At 41.2% G+C, this 26,670-nt stretch overlaps 1 protein-coding gene across 5 annotated transcripts in view; it reads right to left on the reverse strand.

Moving 5' to 3' along the window:
* SHQ1 (SHQ1, H/ACA ribonucleoprotein assembly factor) overlaps nucleotides 1-26,670 on the reverse strand; it is a 141,905-nt gene that overhangs the window by 99,414 nt on the left and 15,821 nt on the right. For all 5 annotated transcript variants that reach the window (XR_005121881.2, XR_005121882.2, XR_005121876.2 and 2 more), the window contains exons 5-6: nucleotides 15,872-15,984; nucleotides 4,190-4,317 (exon numbers count right to left, since the gene is read on the reverse strand). Coding sequence is in view for 2 of the 5 variants with exons in the window: in XM_037492829.2 (XP_037348726.1) it covers nucleotides 4,190-4,317; nucleotides 15,872-15,984 (241 nt within the window). In the remaining 3 variants the exon portion in view is untranslated. The remainder of the gene's footprint in view (nucleotides 1-4,189; nucleotides 4,318-15,871; nucleotides 15,985-26,670) is intronic.

Genomic DNA, 26,670 nt, shown 5'->3' on the forward strand with positions numbered 1-26,670 from the left:
CTACGAAAATGGCCCCTATCAAAAAGACCAGAAACAATAAGTATTAGCAAGGATATAGAGGAAAAAAAGAACCCTTGTACTCTGTGGAAATGTATACTCATCCAGCCCCTGTGGAAAACAGTATGAAGATTTCTCAAAAGATTAAAAGTGGATCTACCATATGATCCAGCATTCTACTCCTAGGTATCTACCCAAAGAAAAACACAAATATGAAGGGATATATGCACTCCTAGGTTCACTGTAGCACTATTTACAATAGCTAAGCTATAGTGTTTGTTTGTGTGTGTGAGATGTATATGGATGGAATACTACTCAGCTATTAAAAAAATTAAACTCTTGCCATACTATGAACGTAAAGGATGGGATTATACTAACCAAAATAAGTCAAAAGAAGCAGCAAATACCAGATGGTGCCATTTTATGTGGAATATAGAGAAACAAAGCAAAGGGCCAGATTAAGCCAAATCAGTAACAAACCCTAGAAATGTAAGTGTAGTTCTGAGGCTACCAGAGTAGGAGGGGATGGGAAAGCAAGCAAAGTGGGGAGGGAGCAGGATGGAATATGGCGGAGGACTATCATGTCTTGGTGGAATGTGTGGTGAGATACAAACACCTGAAGGGATGATCCTATATCTCTATATCATATCAATTATTGTAGATCACTAACAGACATTTATTGTTAGTTAATAAAAAATTCATTCATTCGTTAAATAAATCTGCATATATTTTCCAAATTAAAAAAAGAGAAAGAAATCAAAACCTAACAAGAGCCAAGTATAAACAGCAAGCTAAGCTTTTCCAAATAAGGCAGAGATTTACATAATAGTCAAATAATTTCCTTGTTTTTGCTTCCTCCTTGTCTCATAAGTATTCCCCCTACCCCCTATCAGGAGAGCACTCTTAACAACTTCTAGTTTGGCACTGTCTGATTTGAATTTTTATTTGCTCAAATAAACTCTGTACATTAAAAAATAATTATTTAAAAAAGAAAAATTCAGATCTACTTGATTGTACTCTTCTGAATTCTTGGGCACTAGGTGCCCCTAGCTTAACCTTAATATACTACTATTTTTCTTAGTGTTTCTAAGTTCCATTTTGGCCTTAGTTCATTAATAATACACTGATGTATTTAAATAATCTAAAATCCAAGCAAAGAAACCAGAGATGATAAATAATAACGGCAAACCAGGAAATCACTAGAAAAGTAAAAGTCTGAGCTCCCTAAGACTTTTATTAGAGCTGTAAATCATATCACCCAAAAGGGAAGTTGGGGAGGCTTGTACACAATCAGGTCTAACTGAATGGCAGAACTGGCAATAACTACAGACGCAATGCCAACAATACTTGGCTGATTGCCACCATGAGTAACATTTGTCAAGCATTTGTATGACTTAGCTACACTACAAAGCAGCTAAGCTATATAGTTCACAACATTTCAGTTAATTATACTTCTATAAATAATCCACAGCCAAACTGAAAGCTCAATGAGCCAGCTGAAAGCTTGATTCATTTGGGGAAAAATCAGATGCTCTAGCATTGAAGTGAATAGCCCAATACCATTTCCCAACATTCAAAACCCCATGAATACGTTTAGGGACTGAGAAGAGGCACCTACTGAAATGTAAAGTGATCTACTCACTACTTTTAGAACATTTTCTACTTTTTTTACTTTTGTATCTCCCTCCCAAATAACCCAGTCTCCTCCGGATCAACAATTAGATCATCCAAAATCTGGCTCCTCTCAGAGGAATGCAAATTTGCCTAGTGCACTGTACACTTTCTGGAAACAGATCAAGGGAACTAGAGAAAATGTGCTGCATTCAAATCTTCAGGCTGAATGGGTAGTCCTGCAGAGCTACTACTTTCAAAGCTGACACTGACAGTTAGCTCTACAAACAACTAAGAGAGTTCACTGGTGCCAAACAGGATGTCCCTGCTAGGAAGTTCACTGATTACAAATGTTACTGGGTATCATAACAAGCAATCATGTGCCAAGATTCTGGAGCTGAGATTAACCACTGAAAGACAACATGGGAAATATGGGAAGCCTATCCTCATGAAACCAGAGCTCAGTGGGAATGCAGCATTTAACCCTTCCATTTATAAGCCTTTACGGAGGGCGACTGGGATCATTACAAAACTGAAGATAATAAAAGTCTCCATGCAATAACTCAGGGCTACTATGAACCAAGGCAAAGATGGGGAGCAAAGTTCGTGACCTGAGGCTTATCTGGACTTCAAAACAATCTACTTTATATTCATGATGAGGATGAATCAAAGGTACCCCACTCAACTGTACTGTTATATTTTGCCTGACAACATCTGATTAGGAAAGCATGAGAGGCAATATCCCCCCTTGTGGAGACACAGAACGGAGGAAGGGAAGGAAAGAGAACTGAACAAAGAGGAAGAAGAGGGGAATCTACAGCAGCAGCACACTCCTTGATTAAGTTGAGTGCTTCAAGGTTTATTTCTTTATTTTTCTCCCATATTTATCCAGCTTCAACACACTTCAATTTTTTCCTCCGATTCTGAATTCTCACATATTTGAACAAGAAAAAAATAGAAAAAGAAAAAGAAAATCTCAAGGAACTATTCTTAAAGCTTTGTAAAAGTACAAAAATTATAATTTCATAGAAAAGCCATTTGGTTCCAGGCTCTGTAGTTGATTTTATTCTATAATAATAATTTACACCACTTACAACATGCTAAGGATTTTAAATATACCATCATATCAATACACATCAATCCTCTTGATAACTCTATGAGATTAAGATACAGGACTTCCGCAGCAACCCAGAAGTTGCAAGATCTCACAACAAGCTGACAGAGGAGCAAGGCACTGAAGGCCCAAACCTATATTTACCTTATATGCTATACTTAACTCTATACTTTGCACATTTAGAAAAGGTACTTTCTATACAACACAGAACTCAAGTTCTTCTACCTTAGGTCACAAGCCCTTTCTATTTTTAGAACGAATCACCATAGGAGTTTAGCAGATGGCAAGTGTTCCTGAAGTCCCAGTCTGGATACATGCCACTATCAGGTGAACACAGGGCGAAAGGGTAAAAGGATGGATTGGCTAAATCTGCTAAAATTATACATCAAGAACTAACTGAAAGCACAGCTGACACAGGAAACAGGACCTAGAACAAGCTACAACTGATCAAAGTAGAGCATGTTAAAATTTAAATCAAAGGTAAAGCCTTCTCTTGATTTTTAGGGCAACTAGCTCACCCTTGTGGACAGAAAACTATGCAACCACCAAAGTCCTCCCATACCACCTCATTAACTGTGCTAAAACTGGGGAAGCTGACTCAGACCAGTAGATAGCCTTGATGATTTCAGTTTAAGCAAATTATCTAAGCAGATCTACATAGCATCTATAGCTAAGCAACCCTATACTTTATAATGCGGGAGGTTTCTGAAAAGATTTATAAATTCAAATATAAATCAAGAATTTGTTGAAAATAATGTAGAAAGAGTCTCATTATTTATGAATGAATGTCTATTGTGCAACTGAGGTAATATATCTCTCAATCTGGTAGAAATCACCCAAATTCTTGATTTATTGAAACCTAATTCTAATTTACAGACTTAATGTACCAACCTTCCACTTAGAAAAGGGGGTAATATGATGACCATCTAAGAATGGACTCTTTGTAGATAACATCTGGCTTACTGTTAAATATGGCAATCTCCTGAGGCTCATAAAACCCCAGCTCAGCTTTCACTGGCAAGAATTGGTAAAGTAAAAATATGAGAACAACTAGCCCCATTTCCACATAAAACTACTTGGGAAAAATTTAGGGAGGACATATCATATTCATCCAACAGAGAGAATAAAAACTGGGTTTTTCTCACCATTACTGACACTCAAATGTTCTACCACAGAGAAAAAGATCTCTCAAAACCTACAAATGTCCTATATGCTAATGTTCTAAATTGACTTCAAAATTTTTTAAGTTTAAAAAAGACCCCACTGATCAAAAGGAAAACGTACTTCAAAAGAATTTCCCAAGACAAGTAAGTCTAATGATTAAATGGCTTTTATCAGTCAGGGGTAAAGACCCAATTCAAAAATTAGCAAACCAAAATAACATCTTAACTTTATGAGGTAATTACAACTGTAAGCTTAATAATAGGGAAGGCAGCAAACAAATGATCCTAATTTTGAATTTCTTACCCAACGCAGCACAATTTTCTTGCTTCTGGTTCTTTCCCAAAGACGCTGTCATTTTTGAATATATATCAGTCCACCAAGGATTATACTTCAAAACCTGTTCAATCGCCTCAGTCTCAAAAAAGTCAGCTCTGTGGGGAAAAAACTGAATGGCTTATTATACAGAATTAGACTGTTTTTCATTTTTAAAATGTATTATCACATTTACACTAGAAATGCAGATTGTTACTTCGAAATACTTCAAGGAAAAACTGAATAATGTATTTATTTTCTTTGTAGTCACTAATCACTATAAAAGGAAAAGTAAGCATTTGACTACCAAGATATTTGACATTTCTGATTTCTATAAATAGAAAGTACCCAGAAGTCCAGTCCTACCCTAAAGCCCCTCACTTGACTGGGATGGGATGGAGTAAATCTGAAAAACAAGTGACTAACGTTTAGCATGTGTCCTGAGTTTGCAAATACCACAGATTTTGGTAAGATTATAATAAAGGAAAGAATCTTTTGACTCCACCAATAAAGAAGAATAACACAAGAGTAGAAAATTAGAACACTATAAAACACTGCTAAAAAAAAAAAAAGAAGAAGACGACACAAAGAAATGGAAAGACATTCCCTGCTCATGGATTGGAAGAATAAGCATTATCAAAATGGCCATCCTACCAAAAGCAATCCACAAATTCAATGCTATTCCAATAAAATTTTAATGTCATTCTTCAAAGAAACAGAAAAAATATTGATGAAATTCATATGGAATCACCAAAAACCCCAAATAGCCAAAATCCTCCTGAAAAAAAAAAGAAGGGAATGGAGGCATCACATGCCCAGGCTTCAAACTATACTACAAAGCCATAATGATCAAAACTGCATGGTTTGGAACAATAACAGACACACTGACCAATGGAACCAAACAGAAAACCCAGAAATAAACCCATAGATTTATGGTCAACTAATCTTTGACAAAGGAGCAAAGAATAAGCAATGAAACAAAAAAAGTTTGTTCAATAAATGGTACTAGGAAAACTGGGTCACTACATGCAAAAGAATGAAACTTGACTACTACCTCACATCATGCACAAAAACCTACTCAAAATGGATTAATGAACTAGACATAAAACCTGAAACCATAAAATATATAGAAGGAAATATAGGCGAAACACTACATGACATGCACATCAAAGACATCTTTACAGACACATCACCCAAAGCAGTGATAGTGAAGGCAAAGATAAACAGCTGGGACTACATCAAATTAAAGAGTTTCTGCACAGCAAAAGAGACAATAACCAAAACAAGGAGAAACCCCACCAACTGGGAGAAAATTTTTGCACACAACACTAATGATAAAGGACTTATCACAAAACTCTACAAAGAGCTGATGAGACTCATCAAAAACAAAAAATAATCCAGTCAAAAAATGGGGAGAAGAGCTAAAAAGAAACTTCTCCAAAGAGGAAATGCAAATGGCCAACAGGCATATGAAAAAATGTTCAACATCACTTGTAATCAGGGAAATGCAAATCAAAACTACCATGAGATACCATCTTACACCAGTGAGAATGGCACATATCAAAAAAAACTAGCAACAGGGCCTCCCTGGTGGCGCAGCGGTTGAGCTCTGGGTTGCGAAGCTGCCCGCAGCCTCTGCAGTGCCGGTTCGATCCCCAGCTGCTCCCTGGCCACAGGAGGAGAGTCCCACATGGTGTGCAGAACTCTCCTGCCGCCCGCTGCTCCCCTCAGCAGTGTACTTCGGTCCTTCTGCCTGCTCTGCTCCCTGCTCTGACTCTGGTGAGTTCTCTCACCCTCCCACGCTTCTGACTGTACCCAGTGCTTGTATGTATAAATCAATCAATCAATCAATCAATAAATCTTTTTTAAAAAAAAACTAGCAACAACAAATGTTGGCAAGGATGTGGAGAAAAAGAACTCTCCTGCACTGCTGGTGGGAGTGCAAACTGGTCAAACCACTACAGAAAGCTGTATGGAGATTCCCCAACCTACTAGAGATAGAGCTTCCATATGATCCAGCAATTCCACTCCTAGGTATTTACTCAAATGACACAGAAACATTCATTCAAAAGGACACCTGATCCCCTATGTTTATAGCAGCACTGTTTACAATAGCCAAGCTTTGGAAAGAACCCAAATGCCCAAAAATAGATGACTGGATCAAGAAGATGTTATATATATATATATATTCTCAGTGGAATATTACTCAGCAATCAAAACAGATAAACTCATGCAATTTGCAGCAACATGGATGGAGCTAGAAAGGATCATGCTCAGCGAAATAAGCCAGAAAGAAAAACAAAAATACCGGATGGTCTCATTCATAGCAGGAATCTAGAAAACCTAAATAAGGGACCAGGAAAAAGAATAACTATAATAAAGAAAAAATCAAAATCAACAAGCAACTATAAACCAGAGACACACTATGGGGGGGAGTGGGGGGAGGAGAGATTGGGGTCAACATAAGGGGGGTGCAATTTTATGGGGAATATTAAAAAAAACTTAAAAAAAAGAAAAAAAATTCCTTGAGACAAAATAAAATGAAGACACAACATCAGAACCTAGAGGAATAGCAAAAGCACTACTAAGAAAGAAGTGTTTAGCAATACAGGCCCACATCAAGAAAAAAGAGCTCAAGTAAATAATTTTACCTTACAGCCTAAAGAAGTAGAAAAAGAACACAGATAGCCAAAAGCCAGTAGAAGTAAGGAAATAATAAAAATTAGAGCAGAATAAATGAAACAGAAATCAAAAAGTACAAGAGATCAACAAAACCAAAAGATGGCTTTTTGTCAAAAGTTAACATAATAGACAAACCTCTAGCTAGACAAACTAAGGGCAGAAACGGGAGAAATTCCAATAAATAGAATCAGAAATGAAAAAGAAGTTATAATTGACATTTCAGAAATACAGCAAACCATAAGCAATGACCACAAATCTATGAGCCAGCAAACTGAATAACCTCGAGGAAATGGACAAATTCTAAGGAAACTACGACCCTCTCAAAAGAAATAGAAAACCTGGACAGACCAATTACAAGCAAGGAAATTGAAACAGAAGATAGAAGTTTCTTAAAAAAACAAAAGCTCAGGCCAAATGGTTTCACAAGTCAGTTCTGTCAAACCTTCAAAGATGAACTAATACTAATCTTTCTCAAAACGTTCAAAAAATTTGAAAAAGATGGAATGTTTCCAAACAATCTATAAGGCCAACATCACTCTGATACCAAAAGCAGAGAAGGATATCACAAAAAAGGAAAATTACAGGCCAATTTCCTTGATGAACATGAGATGCAAAAATTTTCAACAAAACTCTAGTAAACCAAATTTAACAACACATCAAAATGACTATATATCATGACAATGTAGAATTTACTCCAGGGACACAAGAATGGTCCAAAATCCAAATAATCAGTCACTGCAATTCACCACATCAACAAATGGAAAGATGAAAATCATATGATCAATACAGAGAACATGCATGACAAGATTCAATAGCCATTTATGATAAAAACTCCCAAAAATGGGATAATGGAGCATATCTCAACATAATAATCATCATATATGCCAAATGTATAGCTAATACCATACTCAATGCTGAAAGCCTGAAAGCTTTTTCTCTAAGATCTACTACAGGACAAAAATGTCCACTTTCACACAGTATTGAAGTCATAGATAGAGCAATTATAGGTAACAGAAGGATATAAAAGGAATACAAATTTGAAACAAAAAAGGTAAAACTATCACTGTCACATTTGCAAATAACTTGATAATATACATAGAAAACCCTAAAGATTCCACTAAAAACTAATTAATACAGTAAATCAATACACTTAAAGGGCCTCCCTGGTGGCCTAGGGGTTAAGTTTCAGTGTTTCAATCGCTTTGGACCATCTCAAAGACTTGAGATCTATCCCCAGTCAGGGAGCTAAACCACATATGGCACAGCAGACCTCTCCTGTCTCCCCTGCTGCTCCCCTCAGCAGTGTATTTCACTAAATCTTCCTGTTCTGCTCCCCATTCCGTGTCTGGTAAATCCTCTTACACACACACACACACACCCCCCACACACACACACCCCTCTAGCCTAGAACCCAGATCTTCTATGCAAAAATAAATAAAAATTAAAAAAAGAAGAAGAGAAGCCCTGAGCTGAGGGAGCTCAAAACTAAAAAAAAATAATAAAGTTGCTGGTAACAAAATCAATTTACAAAAATCAGTTCCATTTCTATCTATATGCAAACAAGGTATAATCAAAAGAAAACAATCCCATTTACAATCACATTAACTATACTACAGAACTACATTAAAACAACATGGTACTGGAATAAAAACATATACAGACCAATGGAATAGAACTGAGCCCAGAGATAAACCTGTACATAAAAAGACAGCTAATTTACAAGAAAGGTACTCTCAAGAAAGGAAAATCTCCATAATGAATGGTATTGAAAAAAATGGACAGCCACATGCAAAAGAATGAAACTAGAGCACCATCTCACAACTTACACAAAAATTAACTGATAATGGATTAAAGACATGAACATAAGACCCAAAACCATAAAATACATTTTTTTAAAAATTGGCAAAACTGGGCCTCCCTGGTGGCACAAGGGGTTAAGACGCAACCTATGAAGCTGTCCTCAGCCTCTGCAGCACGAGTTCGATCCCCAGGCAGCCAGGAAGCAAAACAAAGGGGGCAGCAGGCCTCTCCTGACTTGCCCGCTGCTCCCCTCAGCAGTGTATTTCAGTCAATCTGCCTGTTCTGTTCCCCACTCTGTCTCTGGTGAATCCTCTTACCCCCCACAGCTCAGGCCTGTACCCCAGCTTTTGTATGCATAAATAAATAAATCTTTAAAAAAAAAATTGGCAAAACCCCACAACAAAGGCTTCACTGATGTCTCTATGGATTTATTTACAAAAGCAAGAAAAAAAAACAAGAGAAAATAAACAACTGGGGCTACCTCAAACTAAAATGCTTTCACACACCAGAAAAAAGTTATCATTAAACCAAAAAGACATCCAAGTGATTGGGAAAGATGACTGTACATCATACATATGGAAAGGGGCTGAACATAAAGATATATAAAGATCTCATATAACTCAACAAAAATAAAACAAAGGACCCAATTAAAACATGGGCAGAAGAGCTAAATAGGCAGTTCTCCAAAGACAAACAGATTGCCAACAGGCATATGAAAAAATGCTCATTATTACTTATTGTTGGGGAAATGCATGCCAAAATGAGATACTTCATATCTGTGAGAATGTCACCGTCAAAAGGACCAGAAACAACAAGTGTTGGTGAGGATGTGGAGAAAAAAGGAACCTTCACACACTGTGGTAGGAATGTATACTTGTCCATTCCCTATGGAAAACAGTATAGAGATTTCTCAAAATATTAAAAATGGATCTATCATATGATCCAGCAATTCCACTCCTGAGTATCCACCCAAAGAATACAGAAACACTAATTCAAAGAAATACATGTACTACCATGTTCACTGCAGCACTACTTATAATATCCAAGTTATAGAAACAATGTAAGTGCCCAAGAGCAGATGAGTGGATTAGGATGTGGTATATCTACAAAAAGGTATATCTACTCAGCTACAAAAAAAAAAAAAAAAAAAAAAAAAAAAAAAAAAAAAATAAAAAACTGTCATTTACAACAACATGGAGGGAACAATGCTAAGTGAAATAAGTGAGAAGGTAAAAAAACAAATTCCGGATGTTTCACTTAATGTGGAATATAAAGAATCAAAACAAAAGGTCAGACCAAAACCAAAGCAATAAAAATGTTTAGAAATCTGAGGGTAGGACTGAATCTACCAGTGGGGAAAAAAGGGGAGAGCAAAGTAGAGAGGGGGCACAATGGACTACAGTAGAAGACTATAGGTGTCTTGGTGGTGGGTTTGGTGTGGTGACATGCATCTAAGGGGTTGTGATCCTATTCTCTGAATCCAATGTAAACCAGTGTCATCTCAATTTAAAAATTGAAGAACTGAATAACGAAAGCTTTTCAATAGGGGGCTGACATCAGTGTGTTTCACTTCATTCTCACTGCAGTCTGGAATATAACTTAAAGAGTCAAGCCTGAAGAAGCAGAAATAATGGTGGCCTACAATAGAACAGTGGCAGTGCATGTGGAGCAAAGTGGGTAGATGTCACCTACAGTCAGAAGGTAGAATCCTTAGGATATAGTAATCAAGGGAGCCAAGGGTCACAGTTAATGTGCAAGTTCTGGCCTTGACAATTCAGTGGCCCATGGTGTCCTTTTCTTAGACAGGAACACAGGGATCTAACAGATATGACTGAAGAAACAATGACATCTGGTTACAACAGGTTGAACTTTAGGTATCCTTTTAGGAGATATACACAGTGATCTATCCTAAAAGCAGTGAGACATATAAGTGTGATGCACAAGACAGACATATGGGACAGTTACTGAAGCCAGAAGAAGATGGAATCACCCAGAGAGAACTGGCAGAAAGAGCCTTGGACACTGAAGCAATGAGGACATTTAAAACAAGGGTGGAATTGGTGGGAATGCAACTAGTCCAACCCCTATGGAAAGTTGTGTGGAGGTTTCTCAAACTACTAAAAATGGAGCATCCATATGATCCAGCATTCCACTCCTAGGGATCTACCCAAAGGAGCACAAAAACATTAATTCAAAAGGACACCTTCACGCCTATATTTATTGCAGCACTATTTACAATAGGTAAGCTATGCAAATAGATGATTGAATGTGGTACACAATGGAATATTACTCAGCAATCAAAAAGAATAAATTCATGCCATTTGCAGCAACATGGATGGAGCTGGAAGGGATTATGCTCAGCGAACAAGCCAGAAAGAAAAAGAAAAATATAGGATGGTTTCACTTATAGGAGGAATGTAGAGGAACCTAATAAGGGATCAGGAATAAAAAAAATTATAATAAAGTAAAAATCAAAATCAACAGGCAACAGGCAACCATAGACCAGAAATATTCTGCAGGGGAAGAAGAGGGAGAGGGATCAGGACAGGGGTGGGAAGAGCACAAAGGACTATGGTGATTGTGCACAGGTGAATTGGTGGTGGGAATTTCACAGGAAATCATACATTGTACAAAAATGAAGGATGATGTAATAAATATTAAAAAAAATTAAAAATAAATAAAACAAGGGTGGAAGAAGAGCCCATCTGAAAAGATGCTGGCTTTTCTCCAGGGGAAAAATAATTTTAAAAAAAATGGCTCTGTGAACTGTTATCTCTAAGACCACCATGCACTTACCCTCCCCATTGAAAAAATTTATAATGTTCAAGTGATGACTGAGTAAAACAGAATACATTCCCAGTAATTTAGCTATGATGAGTTATTCTTTACATTGACCATTATGATAGTTTTATGAACAAGATCTGAAGTTGACTGACATTCTACTTTCTAGAATTAACTGTTTTCAGGTTTCAAGATGACAACAATGTACATTCTCTGAGTGCCCTCTACATGCAGCGACAGGGAGATGAAGATCTCTCAGACTCACTCCCTACCCCTCAGGAACCCACAAATTAATGGGAACCATAGATACCACAACACCAGAATGTTGCGGGAAAAAAAAAATGGGGTAAAAACAAGATGAGCTATATAACACAGGAGCACTTCCACTGCCAGTCTGGGAGGGAGGGTGTCAACAGCTGTGAACTTAGTCTTAAGGGTGGTAAGAGTGATTCAGGCAAGATGGCGTGGGGAGAAAGTAGCCAGCGAAGGCAAACCATAAGTAAAAAGTATATGAGAAGCAAGTGGCACAGATCGGAAACGGAATCTTCCTTTTACTGCTCCAATATAAAATGTGGGCAGAGAGTAGCAAAAGAGAGCTATAGAGGCAGGCAGGGTCCAAATAACAGAGAACTTTCTATATCATGCTAAGGAGCTGGAAGCTTATGCTCTGAGCAAAAGAGAACCCAGTTAACAGTGTTAGCCAATTTTCATTTTCAGTGCTTAAGAACTCAAACAAGTGGTTTAAGATTGAAGCCTGGGCTGGATGGAGTGTGCTACTTAGCCAGGAAATTGCTGCAATAAGCCAGACACAGAGAAGGACAGAAACAGATGGAGGAAAAGAAAGAGTAAAGAGATAAATGATAAAACCTCAGGAATGATTGGATACATGAGATAAGAAGTCAAAGATGAATCCCAGGTTTCTAAGGTAGGAACTGAGGTGAAAAATGGGGCACTCCATCAAACAGAAAAGTTAAGAAGACTTTACAGATAAATTGATGAGCTTGATTTTGGACATGTTAAAACGGGATCAGCGAGATGCCCCATCCCTAAACACTTAACCTGGCTTTTCTTCATAGCACTGATCACAATCAAAATACTTCTCTACTAGAACATAACCCCACAAGTACAACATGCTTGTTGTAGTCACCACTCTCTATACTGTCTACCATAATGCTTGGCACATAATTCATTCAAACAAATATCTGGAACAAATATGTGCACACATGAAAAATGAATTAAAAAAATTTATTCTAATGTTTTTTCCTAAACTTGGTGTTTTGTATAAATAGCTACCTTGGAAGAAGGAAATCTTCTGAAACTCATTAATTACTCTTCAGATCTGGCCTCCCTGGTGGCGCAAGGGGTTAAGCACAGCACTGCGAAGCTATCCGCAGCCTCTGTAGCAGGAGTTCAAACCCCGGCCGGCCAGAGGAGCTACCCACATGGTGCAGCAGGCCTCTCCTGACTCGCCCATGCTCCCCTCAGCAGTGTGTTTCAGTCAGTCTGCCTGTTCTGTTCCCTGCTCTATCTCTGGTGAATCCTCCCACCTCCCACACCTCTGGTCTGTATCCCAGTTCTTGTATGCATAAGTAAATAAATCTTTAAAAAAAATTTACTCTTGAGATCTCAATAAATCCCAAAGCCTGGTCAGTATACATCATCTTTAACAAAATTATAGGACAAAAATACCTGTTTAAAATGACACCCCAAGTGTTATATATTTTTGTTCCCTTTTCTTATCTCACAAATTTTTTAAATCTCACAGATATTTAGAACATTGACCAAATTCTTCTAAATATTTCTCCTCCCAAGGAATTAAATAGGCAAGAGTTTAAGACTAGGGTAGGGTAAAAAATAAGCCAACAATTACAAATAATTTGCCAGGAGAGGGGAAAAAAACTACCTTCAGTAAGACAAATAGGAAGACTTAGCTATATTAAAAGAAAAAGGACTATTTAATGTTTCAAGATGCCCTCAACTTATCCTATTGTAAAAAATAATATCCAAAAGAAATTACAAATGGCATAAAATGGATAATCAAAAACAATAAATATTTATGGGCTCACCTATTATATATATACCCAGTACTCTGTTGTGCTATAAAACACAGCAAAACATAAAACAAAATAACACACAACTGAAACCTGTGCTGTTGAAATGTATAAATTTTTCTATTTAATCAACTTACCCCACTGTATTCTGCTACAGATTGAAATTAAAATTAGTTTTCCTTAAGCACTTAAAAATACCAGGATATATCATGACTTATAAGGACAAAGTGTCATCTATTACATTAACATAATATATATCATATATTATGCATGTGTATTTAATTAATATCTGTAAATATGCAAGATAATAATGCACGCGTGATAGATAATAATTTTAAGTAAATCTTTTTCCTCCATTGTGTTAATGGACGTTGTATTATCCATGTACAACAGCAAAAAAAAAAAAAAAAACACTGAAAATTTTTTTTCATTGCAAATTTAAGAGAATTGTACTTGCGCTTCATTTGGGGGTGAGTCAGTCACCTAATATAAAATGAGTAATGAGTAATACAAAAATTACAATAAGCCAAAGTCTGCAACCAAAAAGTCACAAAGAACCTTTACCTCACAACTCCCACTGACTTGTCCATGACTAAATTTAAACCACTAAGACTCATCCTTAAGACATGGAAAGAACATTTTGTATATCTTACTTTTTTAAAAAATGAGCTTCTGCATAAAGAAACAGAAAACATAGAAAAAAATAAGGGCATCTTATATATTGCTAACTATAAATTGCAATTTCCTAATTCTCTCAGGCCACATAGATATTCTCCTGGTTTCAAGAAGAGAGGAGATAGGCAGTTCTTCTAATTAAGCTTCCTCCCACGTGAAATTTCAGTCTTGTAAAACTTATTCTGTTTTTGTACTTGCCCGAGAAATTTGCTGACAATGAAATTTCCACTTTAAATATGCAGTATGATTTAAATAGTTTCCTTCAAATTATTCTTCAGTGGACCTTTAAAATCACAATTGGAGCGATAAAAGTAATTAGAAACAGCAATGTAAATAGAGTTAACTTTCTCAGATGTCCTCCAAAATATAACAGGTTCTCTGCTCTTATCCAGCTTCCCAGGATGCTGAATAGTTCAACCATTTATCACTACACATCACTCAATGCATTTGCACATCACAAGTTACATTCTGCCATTCCAATTTGCCTCCCACTGTGTAACAGGAGACAGAATGTTAATAGCAAGAGCAACAGAGGTTAAACTATAAGAGTGTATATAAAAAAGAAATACAAAATGACAGATTTGGAAAGACTCTTCTCAAGTTCTAGCCAAGCCACTTGATAGAAGTATGATCTTGGGCAAGTCCCTTAACCTCCCCCCTTCCTGTTCTTTGAAAACCAATTTAAATAATTGTATGAAAGTACTTGGTAAACTGAAAGCACTATGATCATTATAGTGGCAAATATGTAAGTTTAAGCAACTGCTGGTCCAGAGCTCAGTAAGACTAATAATCTATGTCAACATGTGAGGTACATCCTAAAGAGTCCAGTGTCCAAAGAAGCCAGGTAACAATCACTTTCTTTGGAATGAGTGCTGCTATCCTGGCCAATGAAACGCATCACAAGTGATTACTTAGGTTAATTAGAAGTGATTACTTAGGTTAGATAAGTTCCTCAGGCAAATATAAGCCTGATAGAGACATATATGGCTAAAGACACAATTAATGCAGGTGGGAAATATAGCAAAACTTAACATTACATTTATTTATACCCTACTACAAGAAAATATTTTTTAATTTGAAATATCCTGAATTACAAGTGCTAGTGGATGGCAGCATTAGGAATACCCTGAATCAGCCAAGAAATGCAGTACAGGGAGATTCACCAGAACCAGAGGGGAGCGCAGAGCAGGCAGACTGATGAAGTACACTGCTGAGGGGAGCAGCGGGCTGCAGGAGAGGTCTGCGTGCCATGTGGGACCCACGCCATTGGACAGGGATCGAACCAGCACTGCAGAGGCTGCAGGAAGCTTTGCAACCCAGCGTTCAACCGCTGCGCTGGGGAGGCTAGGGAGATATAAATTCTTAAAGAAAACTGAAACATTTTCATTTATATAAAACCATTCATCACAGTGGAAAGTCTACCTAAATTAAGTGGAAATATTCTGAAGAATACACTGTTCTAAAATTCTCTAGTTCTAAAATGAACTATGAATGAACTATAAATAAGCAACATTTTACAAAGATCACAGAGGCGTAACAGCTGTAGGTTAGTTAATAGTCAATGAAGGTTTTGAGACATCACTAATTTCTAGAATCCAAAAAGTGGGTGTCCAGCATAGTTTAAAAGACACAAATGTTTAAATAAATTTCTAGTAAATTAATTCTCAAAATACCCCATACTCACAGATAATGATCAGAATCAAATTTGGCCAGCTCAGCAGACAAGCGTTTTTGCCTTCGCTCAGCAGCAGGAGTGAAATCTGGATCCTTAATATCGATAACATCACTCAATTCATCCTAAGAACACCCAGAAAAGAAAGAATAATTGCTATCTCCAATGTTAGCAGTGAAAAACCAAATTATACACAAAATGCCAAAATAGGAAGAATCTAATTGATTAGTGAGCCATGATACTACCTATGACATTTAGATTCAAATCTAAATGTCAGGAAATGTTTGTTAAGCACCTACTACTTGCCAGAACCTGTTGGAAATTTTCACATAAATTATCTCATTTAATCCTTGCAATAAACAAACTGATCAACATTTATGAAGGCTATAAAACTAAACACAAAACACAAGATAATCCCCTGCAGAAAGCAGATGCATTTAATTTTCCATTCATTCTCTCATTTACTCCTAGAGATTTGTAAGTTTTATTAAAACAAAATGGCTTGAATATCAGACATCCACCGATTTTCTTTTTGTTTCTCCTGTAGTCAGCTGGTCTCAAATAAGACTTATCAGATAAGACACATACACAAAATGAATACATTGTACTTTATAAGCACAATTACAGCATTCTATTTGAGAGCTTAAAAATCCAATCAACTTCACTGTAATCATCTGCACTTAGATGTATACACAGTGATATGTAGCAAGTTTTTTGTGTTGAAACCTACAGAAAACTGCCTAGAAAACCATACACAATGCAAAATATTCCTAAATCTATCCCATTTTTCCTTTCTTCAACATCCCCACTCCTACTACCAACCCCAACCAAGAAGTACTGAAACCGGAAGAAGCTTAGGAATATTAGCTGAAAAGTCATCACAGAAAATAACTTGGTAAGGAGTTGTGGAAGCAAACTGTTAAAATAGATTTGGCAATGGAATTACAACTTCATCATTAGATTTAAAAGCCAACAGCTGTACTGAATAAGCACTACAACTAAATGACCCCAAGCTGAATTAATAAGGGAGAAACTGGGATCCAGACTTCCTATACAATCAACATTTCCACATAATAAAAAAAAAAAAATTCATCTCTAACACAATACATTTAGCTCAAGTAATATCAACAACATTTATTCTAAATGCAACCCAACACAATGGAAAGACCCTGAGACCTTTTGGACGTTACTAGAACATCTGAACATCTCAATCTAAGTACAAACATTCTGGGCAAACATCAGATTACTAGTCTGTCCCCAAGTTTATAAAAACTTGCAGTTCCAAAATTATATTATAATTTACTTTTTTTGGAGACTTAGAAATGTATTTTCCTATAGTAACACTATCATAAATAGTAGTTGGAGTCTCAGGGTAACCCACAAGTTTATTCAACTCATAATAAACTTGAAATAAGAGTACTCATGATACAAATTGTTTAATAAGCATGCAGCAATGTTTCCATGGGAAAATACATTCAGAGTTCCAATTTAATCCATCAGAAATATCCCTTCCCCAGCAGTGCATCCTGACTGTTCTCTCTTCCCCACTTCAACTGCCTAAAACTAGCTCCACTGGCCACAAAGCTGGAAAGGGCATGGACAGAGGCCTTATGGGAAAGGAGAGGTTATGTATGGGCAGGCCTAACCTCAGTTAAATGAAGTGAGAGCCATTTCCTGCCTGTGAACCCCAAGTCCCTCTCCCCAGCACCTTTTCTCTCTTTCTGGCCCCAATGAGTTCCCTGCCCTCTTCCCTACCTCCCAACTTTGCCTCTCCCCACCCCAACACAGATACCTCACTCTTCTGATAGCCTGATTGTAAAGGCAGGAACGGGCACAAGGCAGGTTTTCTGATCCCATGCAGATCGGGTAAAGGAGGAGTCAGAGTCCTCAGTAGTTTTGCAGGTTTTTTATTTGGGGTTCACCAGGCATATGACAGGTAGGGGTGCTGGCTGGGGGGCTGGGAGGCTGGCAGGCCTCCCAGCCCCCAGCAAGTCTTCACTCTATCTGGGCTCTCTAGCGTTCGTTCTGCTGCTTCTCGGCTTCTCTTTCGGGTTCTGCTGCTGCTGGCTGGGGCTGCTCGCGTCCCCCCCGTGACGCCGCCCTTAAAAGCACAGTCTTAGCTCAGCTGAATCCCATCTACCTATGCCCACACCCTACTCCAGGTGCCCGCCATCAGGCATGCATTCAGGACAAGGATCCATCATCTATCCTGATGGCGGAAGGGCAGAAAAGCCTGATATTTTCTTTACCCTACAGTCCACCCCCTCAGGGTTTTCTGCCATACAGTCTATACATACATATACAATTTTCTAAACAAACAATGCAGCCATGGCCCACAAAAGCAAATACATCACAATATAACAAAATACAATATAACAAAATACAACAGAACACAAATAAGTCCAGGCAGGGCACCAACCTAGTGCAAAAGACAATTATTGGTACCAGCAGATGAGCCACCAAATCTGCTGCCGAAGGCACTGCTCATACGAGGGAGGGGAATCACTCACGGCATCTACTATATCACACCAGGAGCTGTCAGGCTTCCTGGCCTTCTCTGGCTGTAGTCTCGGTACAAGGCACACACAGCATCCACCCCCAGGATGCACTAGCTCTGGGATTGGCAATTTTATTCTGTTGGGGGTAATCGCCAACCCTCAGGGTTTCTGTCTGCAGTCGCTCCAACACTCGGCCTTCATGGCCACCCATGCGACTCACAGACCCCTGCTCTCAAGCCAACCCACTGCACAAGCACATGGGTTGGGGATCCAAACTTTGCATTTGGCTTGGGCTCCACCCCAAGCCACATTCCCCACCCGTCCCCCAAGGACGGGCTCCTCAGCTCCTCACCCTCACTCAAGAATGAGCAGGGCATCACCCACAGGTGATTTTACGAGACTCACAGGGCTTCAGCATACCCAGGCTGCTTAACAGCCGCTTTAGGGCTTCTCAACTTAGCATCAGTACCAGCTTTTGCCACCTTAGTTGGCTTTTCTCCTCCACCTGGCCACTGGGCATACACAGGCTGCTTTTGGCCATCTAGGCCCACTGGCCACCCCCAGATTCTCAAAAAATAAACATAACCTGCTAAGGTCCTCCGCCTTCTGGCGGGATTGTCAGTCCAAAATCATCAGTTAATCAGTCTATCAGTCCATTGGCCTCTCCCTGCTTCAGCAATGGCCTGCTGCCTCAGGGGTCATTGGCTGGTCCTTTCCGGTGTCGTTGGCTGGTCCTTTCCGGTGTCGTTGGCTGGTCCTTTCCGGTGTCGTTGGCTGGTCCTTTCCGGTGTCGTTGGCTGGTCCTTTCGGGCGTCTCCTTCACGCCAGGTCTCATCCTGTAGCTCGTGGACTTATCCATCTTCTATACCGCCATGGTGCCTCCAGCGTCGTCACAGGCAAAGTCTGTTCTCCTTAGTCCCTCCAGGTCTTCGGAGGGCTCCAATACCCGTCTGCATGGATCTTGCCGACTTACGCCAATTGTAAAGGCAGGACATGGGCACAAGGCAGGTTTTCTGATCCCATGCAGATCGGGTAAAGGAGGAGTCAGAGTCCTCAGTAGTTTTGCAGGTTTTTTATTTGGGGTTCACCAGGCATATGACAGGTAGGGGTGCTGGCTGGGGGGCTGGGAGGCTGGCAGGCCTCCCAGCCCCCAGCAAGTCTTCACTCTATCTGGGCTCTCTAGCGTTCATTCTGCTGCTTCTCGGCTTCTCTTTCGGGTTCTGCTGCTGCTGGCTGGGGCTGCTCGCGTCCCCCCCGTGACGCCGCCCTTAAAAGCACAGTCTTAGCTCAGCTGAATCCCATCTACCTATGCCCACACCCTACTCCAGGTGCCCGCCATCAGGCATGCATTCAGGACAAGGATCCATCATCTATCCTGATGGCGGAAGGGCAGAAAAGCCTGATATTTTCTTTACCCTACACTGATGAAGTAGAAGAGGCTGTGACTTTGCAGTCAGACAAACCAAAATTTAAAAACCCAGTTCCAGTCTTAATTGTGCAACCTCTCCCAATTCTCACTATAAAATGCGTACTAGTTTCCTGTTGCCGCTATAACAAATGAACACAAACTAGTGGCTTAACACAATTTTTTTTTTCTCTTAGAGTTCTGGGAGTCAGAAATCCAGTCATTCTCCCTGGACTAAAATGAAAGTATAGGCAGGGATGGTGACCTTTCTGGAGATTCTGTCTCTTTGCCTTTCCTGCTGTAGGGTAAATGAAGTTATCAGGCTTTTTTCTGCCCAGCTACCACTAGTGTGCATGCCCCGGGCCAAGGGGGGTGGGGGCAGGGCATGCATGCTGTAATTATGGACACCTGGGCCCAGAGAGCATGGGCATGCACATGAGTAAATGCTCACACCTGTGCCCAGAGATGGAGAAAAGGTGTCAAGCAGAGACAAGACTATCTCGAGGAGAACCACTCTGAAGCAAGACCACAAGACAATACAAGACTGAGAACATCGAGAGAGGCCAGAGAAAGAGTGCAACAGAGCCTCCCAGCCCCCCTATATAGCCCAAGCCTACCTCTTTGCATGCTAGCCGCCCTGCCTGATGTGCCTGTGTATCTGTTCCCTGAGTACTAAAGGCTTGTAAAAATCCATCAAGGGCTCCAGGACTCTCCTTTATCAGTCTGCCTGAGTCGACAGTAAACCTGCCCTGTTCATGCTTGCACTAGAACTGCCTTAAAAGCTGTCTTCATAGGTTGGTTCTTGGCCCCACATCACAATGCCCTTCCTCCCACAGTTTCTAATATGGTCATCTCCTTTTCCATCTTGACTCTCTAACCTCTTCCATTAAGTACCATGCGACTATACTATACCCACCTGAATAACCCAGGATAACTTCCCCATCACAAAAGCTTTACCTTAATCTCATCTGCAAAATTCCTGTCTTATAACATTCACATGTTCTGGGGATTGACCTATCTGTAGGGAGTTTGTAGGGGGGGCTCGGGGAAGAGGATAATTATTCTGTCACCCATAGACTGTTGTGAAGAGTAAGTGAAATAATGAGTAAGACATCAAATACAGGGCTTGATCCCACCAATAACATCCGTTTCCTTTCTGTCTCCCAATTCCATGGCCACTCCATTAGCCACTGGCGGACTTCCTAGCAAGAATACACATCCTCTCGCCCCTTTGGTTTCCTCACTTGCTAAAAAAAGAATATCTGCATGAATATAAAATATTTTTATAAAAAATAGCATCTTTTTATAAATGCAAATTTTAAAATGGGGGATTGAGTATCTTGCTTTATTATTTCATTTGGACCTCTGGTGTAAGAACATAAATAAGGTATAATTTGAGTCTTTGTAGATAACTGCACATTTCCAGGATAAATGGACTTAAGTAACCCCAGGGGCTTTAAATCACTAATTGCACTGAGAATAAATCCCAACTCTTTTCACAGCTCAAAGCCCCTGCATATCCTAGCCCCTGTCCTGTACTTCAATCTCATCTCCTACCTTACCTGTATTTCATCTGATTTCTTCCATTTCTGGAAATCTGAACCTCTGCATTTACAGTATCCTTCTCATCATTCAGGACTCATATCATCATTGAGGTATGAATGTCACCTCCTTTAAAGAGTCTTTTCTAGACAGCCTGGTCAAAGCAGCACACCCTAATCTGTCACATCACCCCATTCTTTTCCTTCACTTATCACTATCTGAAATCATCTTGTTATTTACATGTGTAGGGGCAGGAAGACCATAGTGCAGGTTTTTTATGATCCAGCAGATGGGGTAAAGGAGGAGTCAGAGTCCTTAGTGGTTTTTGCAGGTCTTTTATTGGGATTTACCTGGTACACAGCAGGCAGGGGTGCTGGGGAGCCGGAAGGCTGGCAGGCCTCCCAGCCCCCAGCAAATCCTCACTCTATCTGGGCTCTCCGGTGATCTCTGCTTCTGCTTCTCTGCTTCTCTCTCGGCTTCTACTGGCATCCTCATGACGCCGCCCTTAAAAACCCTGTCTTAGCCCAGGTGAATCCCATCTACCTATGCCCACACCCTATTCCAGGTGCCCGCCATCAGGCATGCATTCAGGACCGCAAGGATCCATCATCTATCCTGATGGTGGGAGGGCAGAAAAGCCTGACATTCTTTTCCTTACCCAACAACATGGGTAGGGTAAGGTAGAAAGTATAAGGCTTTTCTTCCCACCCTCCCCCACCCCCTACCCCCGCCATTAGGATTGATGATGGATCCCTGTGGTCCCGAATACATGCCTGATGGCGGACACCTGGAATAGGGTGTGGGCATATGTAGATGGGGTTCACCTGGACTGAGAGACTGGGCTTACAAGGGCGGCTTCACAGGGATGCTAGGAGAGTGAAAAGAGCGAGAGAGTAGAAGAGCAGAGCTAAAGAGAACAAAAGAGAGATCAGAGAAGAACAAGCGAGAAAGCAGCCCCAGCAAAGAATCAGAGGCCACGAGAGAACGCCAGAGAGTCCAGAAAGAGTGAAGATTCACCGGGGGCTAGGAGGCCTCCCAGCCTCCTGCCCCCCCACCCCTGCCTGCCATGTCCCTGGTAAAATCCCAATAAAGCCTGCAAAAGCCACCAAGGGCTCCAGGACTCTCCTTCACCCGTCACTCGTCTGCCCAGTCATAGAGATCCTGCCCTGTAACTATCCTGCCTCTACAATATGATTATTATCTACCTTCTCACTAGAATGTTCCATGATGGTAAGGTCTGATCTGTCTTCTTCACTATATCCCCAGCCCCACGACCAGTTTTCAGTATTAAATCATTCCTTCAGCAAACAGTGCATGAGGGTCTGTAGGGTAAAGAAAATATCAGGCTTTTCTGCCCTTCCGCCATCAGGATAGATGATGGATCCTTGTCCTGAATGCATGCCTGATGGTGGGCACCTGGAATAGGGTGTGGGCATAGGTAGATGGGATTCAGCTGAGCTAAGACTGTGCTTTTAAGGGCGGCGTCACGGGGGGGACGCCAGCAGCACCAGCACCAGCAGCAGCCGCAGCCGAAGCCGAGAAGCAGCAGAACGAACGCTAGAGAGCCCAGATAGAGTGAGGACTTGCTGGGGGCTGGGAGGCTGGCAGGCCTGCCAGCCTCCCAGCCCCCCAGCCAGCACCCCTGCCTGCCATATGCCTGGTGAACCCCAATAAAAGACCTGCAAAACCACTGAGGACTCTGACTCCTCCTTTACCCGGTCTGCATGGGATCAGAAAACCTGCACCTGTGCCCAGTCCGGCCTTTACAATTGGCGTAAGTCGGCAGGATCCATGCAGACGGGTATTGGAGCCCTCCAAAGGCCTGGAGGGACTAAGGAGTAAAAGACTGCCTGTGACGACGCTGGAGGCGCCATGGCGGTACAGAAGATGGATACGTCCACGAGCTACAGGATGAGACCTGGCGTGAAGGAGACGCCCGAAAGGACCAGCCAACGACACCGGAAAGGACCAGCCAATGACACCGGATAGGACCAGCCAACGACACCGGAAAGGACCAGCCAATGACCCCTGAGGCAGCAGGCCATTGCTGACGCAGGGAGAGGCCAATGGACTTGAACTGATGAACTGATGATTTTGGACTGACAATCCCGCCAGAAGGCGGAGGACCTTAGCAGGTTATGTTTATTTTTTGAGAATCTGGGGGTGGCCAGTGGGCCTAGATGGCCAAAAGCAGCCTGTGTATGCCCAGTGGCCAGGTGGAGGAGAAAAGCCAACTAAGGTGGCAAAAGCTGGTACTGATGCTAAGTTGAGAAGCCCTAAAGCGGCTGTTAAGCAGCCTGGGTATGCTGAAGCCCTGTGAGTCTCGTAAAATCACCTATGGGTGATGCCCTGCTCATTCTTGAGTGAGGGTGAGGAGCTGAGGAGCCCGTCCTTGGGGGACGGGTGGGGAATGTGGCTTGGGGTGGAGCCCAAGCCAAATGCAGAGTTTGGATCCCCAACCCATGTGCTTGTGCAGTGGGTTGGCTTGAGAGCAGGGGTCTGTGAGTCGCATGGGTGGCCATGAAGGCCGAGTGTTGGAGCGACTGCAGACAGAAACCCTGAGGGTTGGCGATTACCCCCAACAGAATAAAATTGCCAATCCCAGAGCTAGTGCATCCTGGGGGTGGATGCTGTGTGTGCCTTGTACCGAGACTACAGCCAGAGAAGGCCAGGAAGCCTGACGGCTCCTGGTGTGTTATAGCAGATGCCGTGTGTGATTTCCCCTCCCTCGTATGAGCAGTGCCTTCGGCAGCAGATTTGGTGGCTCATCTGCTGGTACCAATAATTGTCTTTTGCACTTGGTTGGTGCCCTGCCTGGACTTATTTGTGTTCTGTTGTATTTTGTTATGTTGTATTTTGTTATTTGATGTATTTGCTTTTGTGGGCCATGGCTGCATTGTTTGTTTGCTTAGAAAATTGTGTATATATGTATAGACTGTATGGCAGAAAACCCTGAGGGGGTGGACTGTAGGGTAAAGAAAATATCAGGCTTTTCTGCCCTTCCGCCATCAGGATAGATGATGGATCCTTGTCCTGAATGCATGCCTGATGGTGGGCACCTGGAATAGGGTGTGGGCATAGGTAGATGGGATTCAGCTGAGCTAAGACTGTGCTTTTAAGGGCGGCGTCACGGGGGGGACGCCAGCAGCACCAGCACCAGCAGCAGCAGCACCAGCACCAGCAGCAGCAGCAGCCGCAGCCGAAGCCGAGAAGCAGCAGAACGAACGCTAGAGAGCCCAGATAGAGTGAGGACTTGCTGGGGGCTGGGAGGCCTGCCAGCCTCCCAGCCCCCCAGCCAGCACCCCTGCCTGCCATATGCCTGGTGAACCCCAAATAAAAAACCTGCAAAACTACTGAGGACTCTGACTCCTCCTTTACCCGATCTGCATGGGATCAGAAAACCTGCACCGGGTCCAGTCCTGCCCTTACAGGGTCAGTTAGCTCTAGGCTATGCATTGTTCTGGATGCTGGGTACCCAGAAATAAACACACACACAAGGTCCCTGCTCTCATGGGAATGAGAAACAAAAGAATGCCACTATCCTTTCTCTATCTCCTCCCCCTTACCTCAGGCGCAGGGCCTCCAAATGCAGGTACACACCTTGTTCCCCACAGAAAGTGACCATCCACAATAGTGTAGGCCCTGCCCAGGTTTGTCCTAGACACAACCACACAGACTGACCCTGTTCAAGTGAGTCCTTCAAACAAAAAGGGAACAAACTAAAAGACAAGGTCAATTTGGCACAGAGAAATCTGCCTCAGACATCAATCAGCCAAAGGAAGGAAGAAAAGAGGACGATAACTTTTGAACTACAGCAGGAAGAAAGTGATTCTTTCTCCAGCATTGCTCTGGCCCGTTATGGGAGCTATTTAAAGATGGACATTGCCAAGAAAAGGTCGTGGGGATTTAAATCAAGCTTATGTAAGTTCAGGCATAACTAAATGGAGAACTAGGAGCACATCCTGCCAGTAGAGCTCCTGGAAACAAAGGTCCCCAGTGCCGAGGGAAGAAAAGGGCCAACAGGCTGTGTCCCATGGTGTCTGGCAGCAGTGGTCCCTGGAGCTTGCTGGGTTGGCACCCAGAGACTTTAGGATGGTTGCTGCTGGCAGCCACCCACTGCCAGAGGCATGTTGTGAAGTCCTGACTTTGAGCAGTCAGGGCAATTTTCCAAAGGCATGTGGTAACTGGCAGAAATTTCAGGGGGAAAAAAAAAAAAGAGAGACGTGTGTGTTGGGGGGAGGGGTGGTCCGGGGGGAGGGGCATGAATGTTAAGAAATTTGTTTCAGCAAAAATATTTTTATGTCCTTCTTATAGTATAAAACAAAGTTCACAAGCACATACTGCGTAAATGGTTGAAAGGTAAAAACAAAAAACTATATACCCCTCCCCCATAAACAGTTAAATTGTCCAATGAAGAGAAGATATTTGAATACTGGAATTAGAATTATGGATGACTTTTACTTTCTTTGTTCCATCTTTATAATGAATATATATATATGGCTTTTATCTTGAGAAAAATGAGAGAAAATACTCACATAAGTGGTCAATGAAACTTTGTGGCTATTTTCTCATCCAAGGCAGAACTAGAGAAACTAAACTTGTGAGAAAGTTAGGCTTCTTAAACACACCACTTTAAATTAAAAGATATGTTCTCAAAACACTTATTTATGCAGTACTCATTTTGATTTTGTTCTAGTTTCTCTACAAGCAAGAAATATGTCATATTGTTAATCTTACATGGTCATCCATGTTTAATCCACATGGTAAGAATGACACAAATTGCACCCCCCCCACCCCCCCCACCCCCCGGGTGGCGCAGTGGTTGAGCGCTGGGTTGTGAAGCTGCCCGCAGCCTCTGCAGCACCGGTTCAATCCCCGGCCGCTAGGCGAGGGTCCCGCATGGCGTAGAGACCTCTCCTGCCGCTCACTGCTCCCCTCAGCAGTGTATCATCCGTCTGCCTGTTCTGTTCCCCGCTCTGGCTCTGGTGAATTCTCTCACCCTCCTGTGCTTCTAACTGTGCCCAGTGCTTGATAAATACATAAATAAATCTTTAAAAAAAAAAAAAAAGAATGACACAAATTAAGAGGCTGTAAAAGCAAAACAACTGTGCAACCAATACCAATTGTGTGAGGTTTCTGTGGTACTAGCTCATAAAATACATCTAACATGCTAAAGGGAGCATCCTTGAATTCTTGGCACCTTGGTTCACATGTGATTTTCAAAAGTTCTGTTAATTTCTAATTGTCATGAAGGGTACCACAGTCTTCAAATTTAATTCATGTAGGAAAACACAATTTCTTTAAAAACCACTTTTGCCTATTGATTTGTCCACCTAAAATGTGCACCTACTAAGAACAAAGATGTC

This window comes from Talpa occidentalis, unplaced genomic scaffold, assembly GCF_014898055.3.
Source record: "Talpa occidentalis isolate TD23 unplaced genomic scaffold, MPIMG_talOcc4v2.1 talOcc4.10, whole genome shotgun sequence".
In the NCBI taxonomy this organism is placed as follows: domain Eukaryota; kingdom Metazoa; phylum Chordata; class Mammalia; order Eulipotyphla; family Talpidae; genus Talpa; species Talpa occidentalis.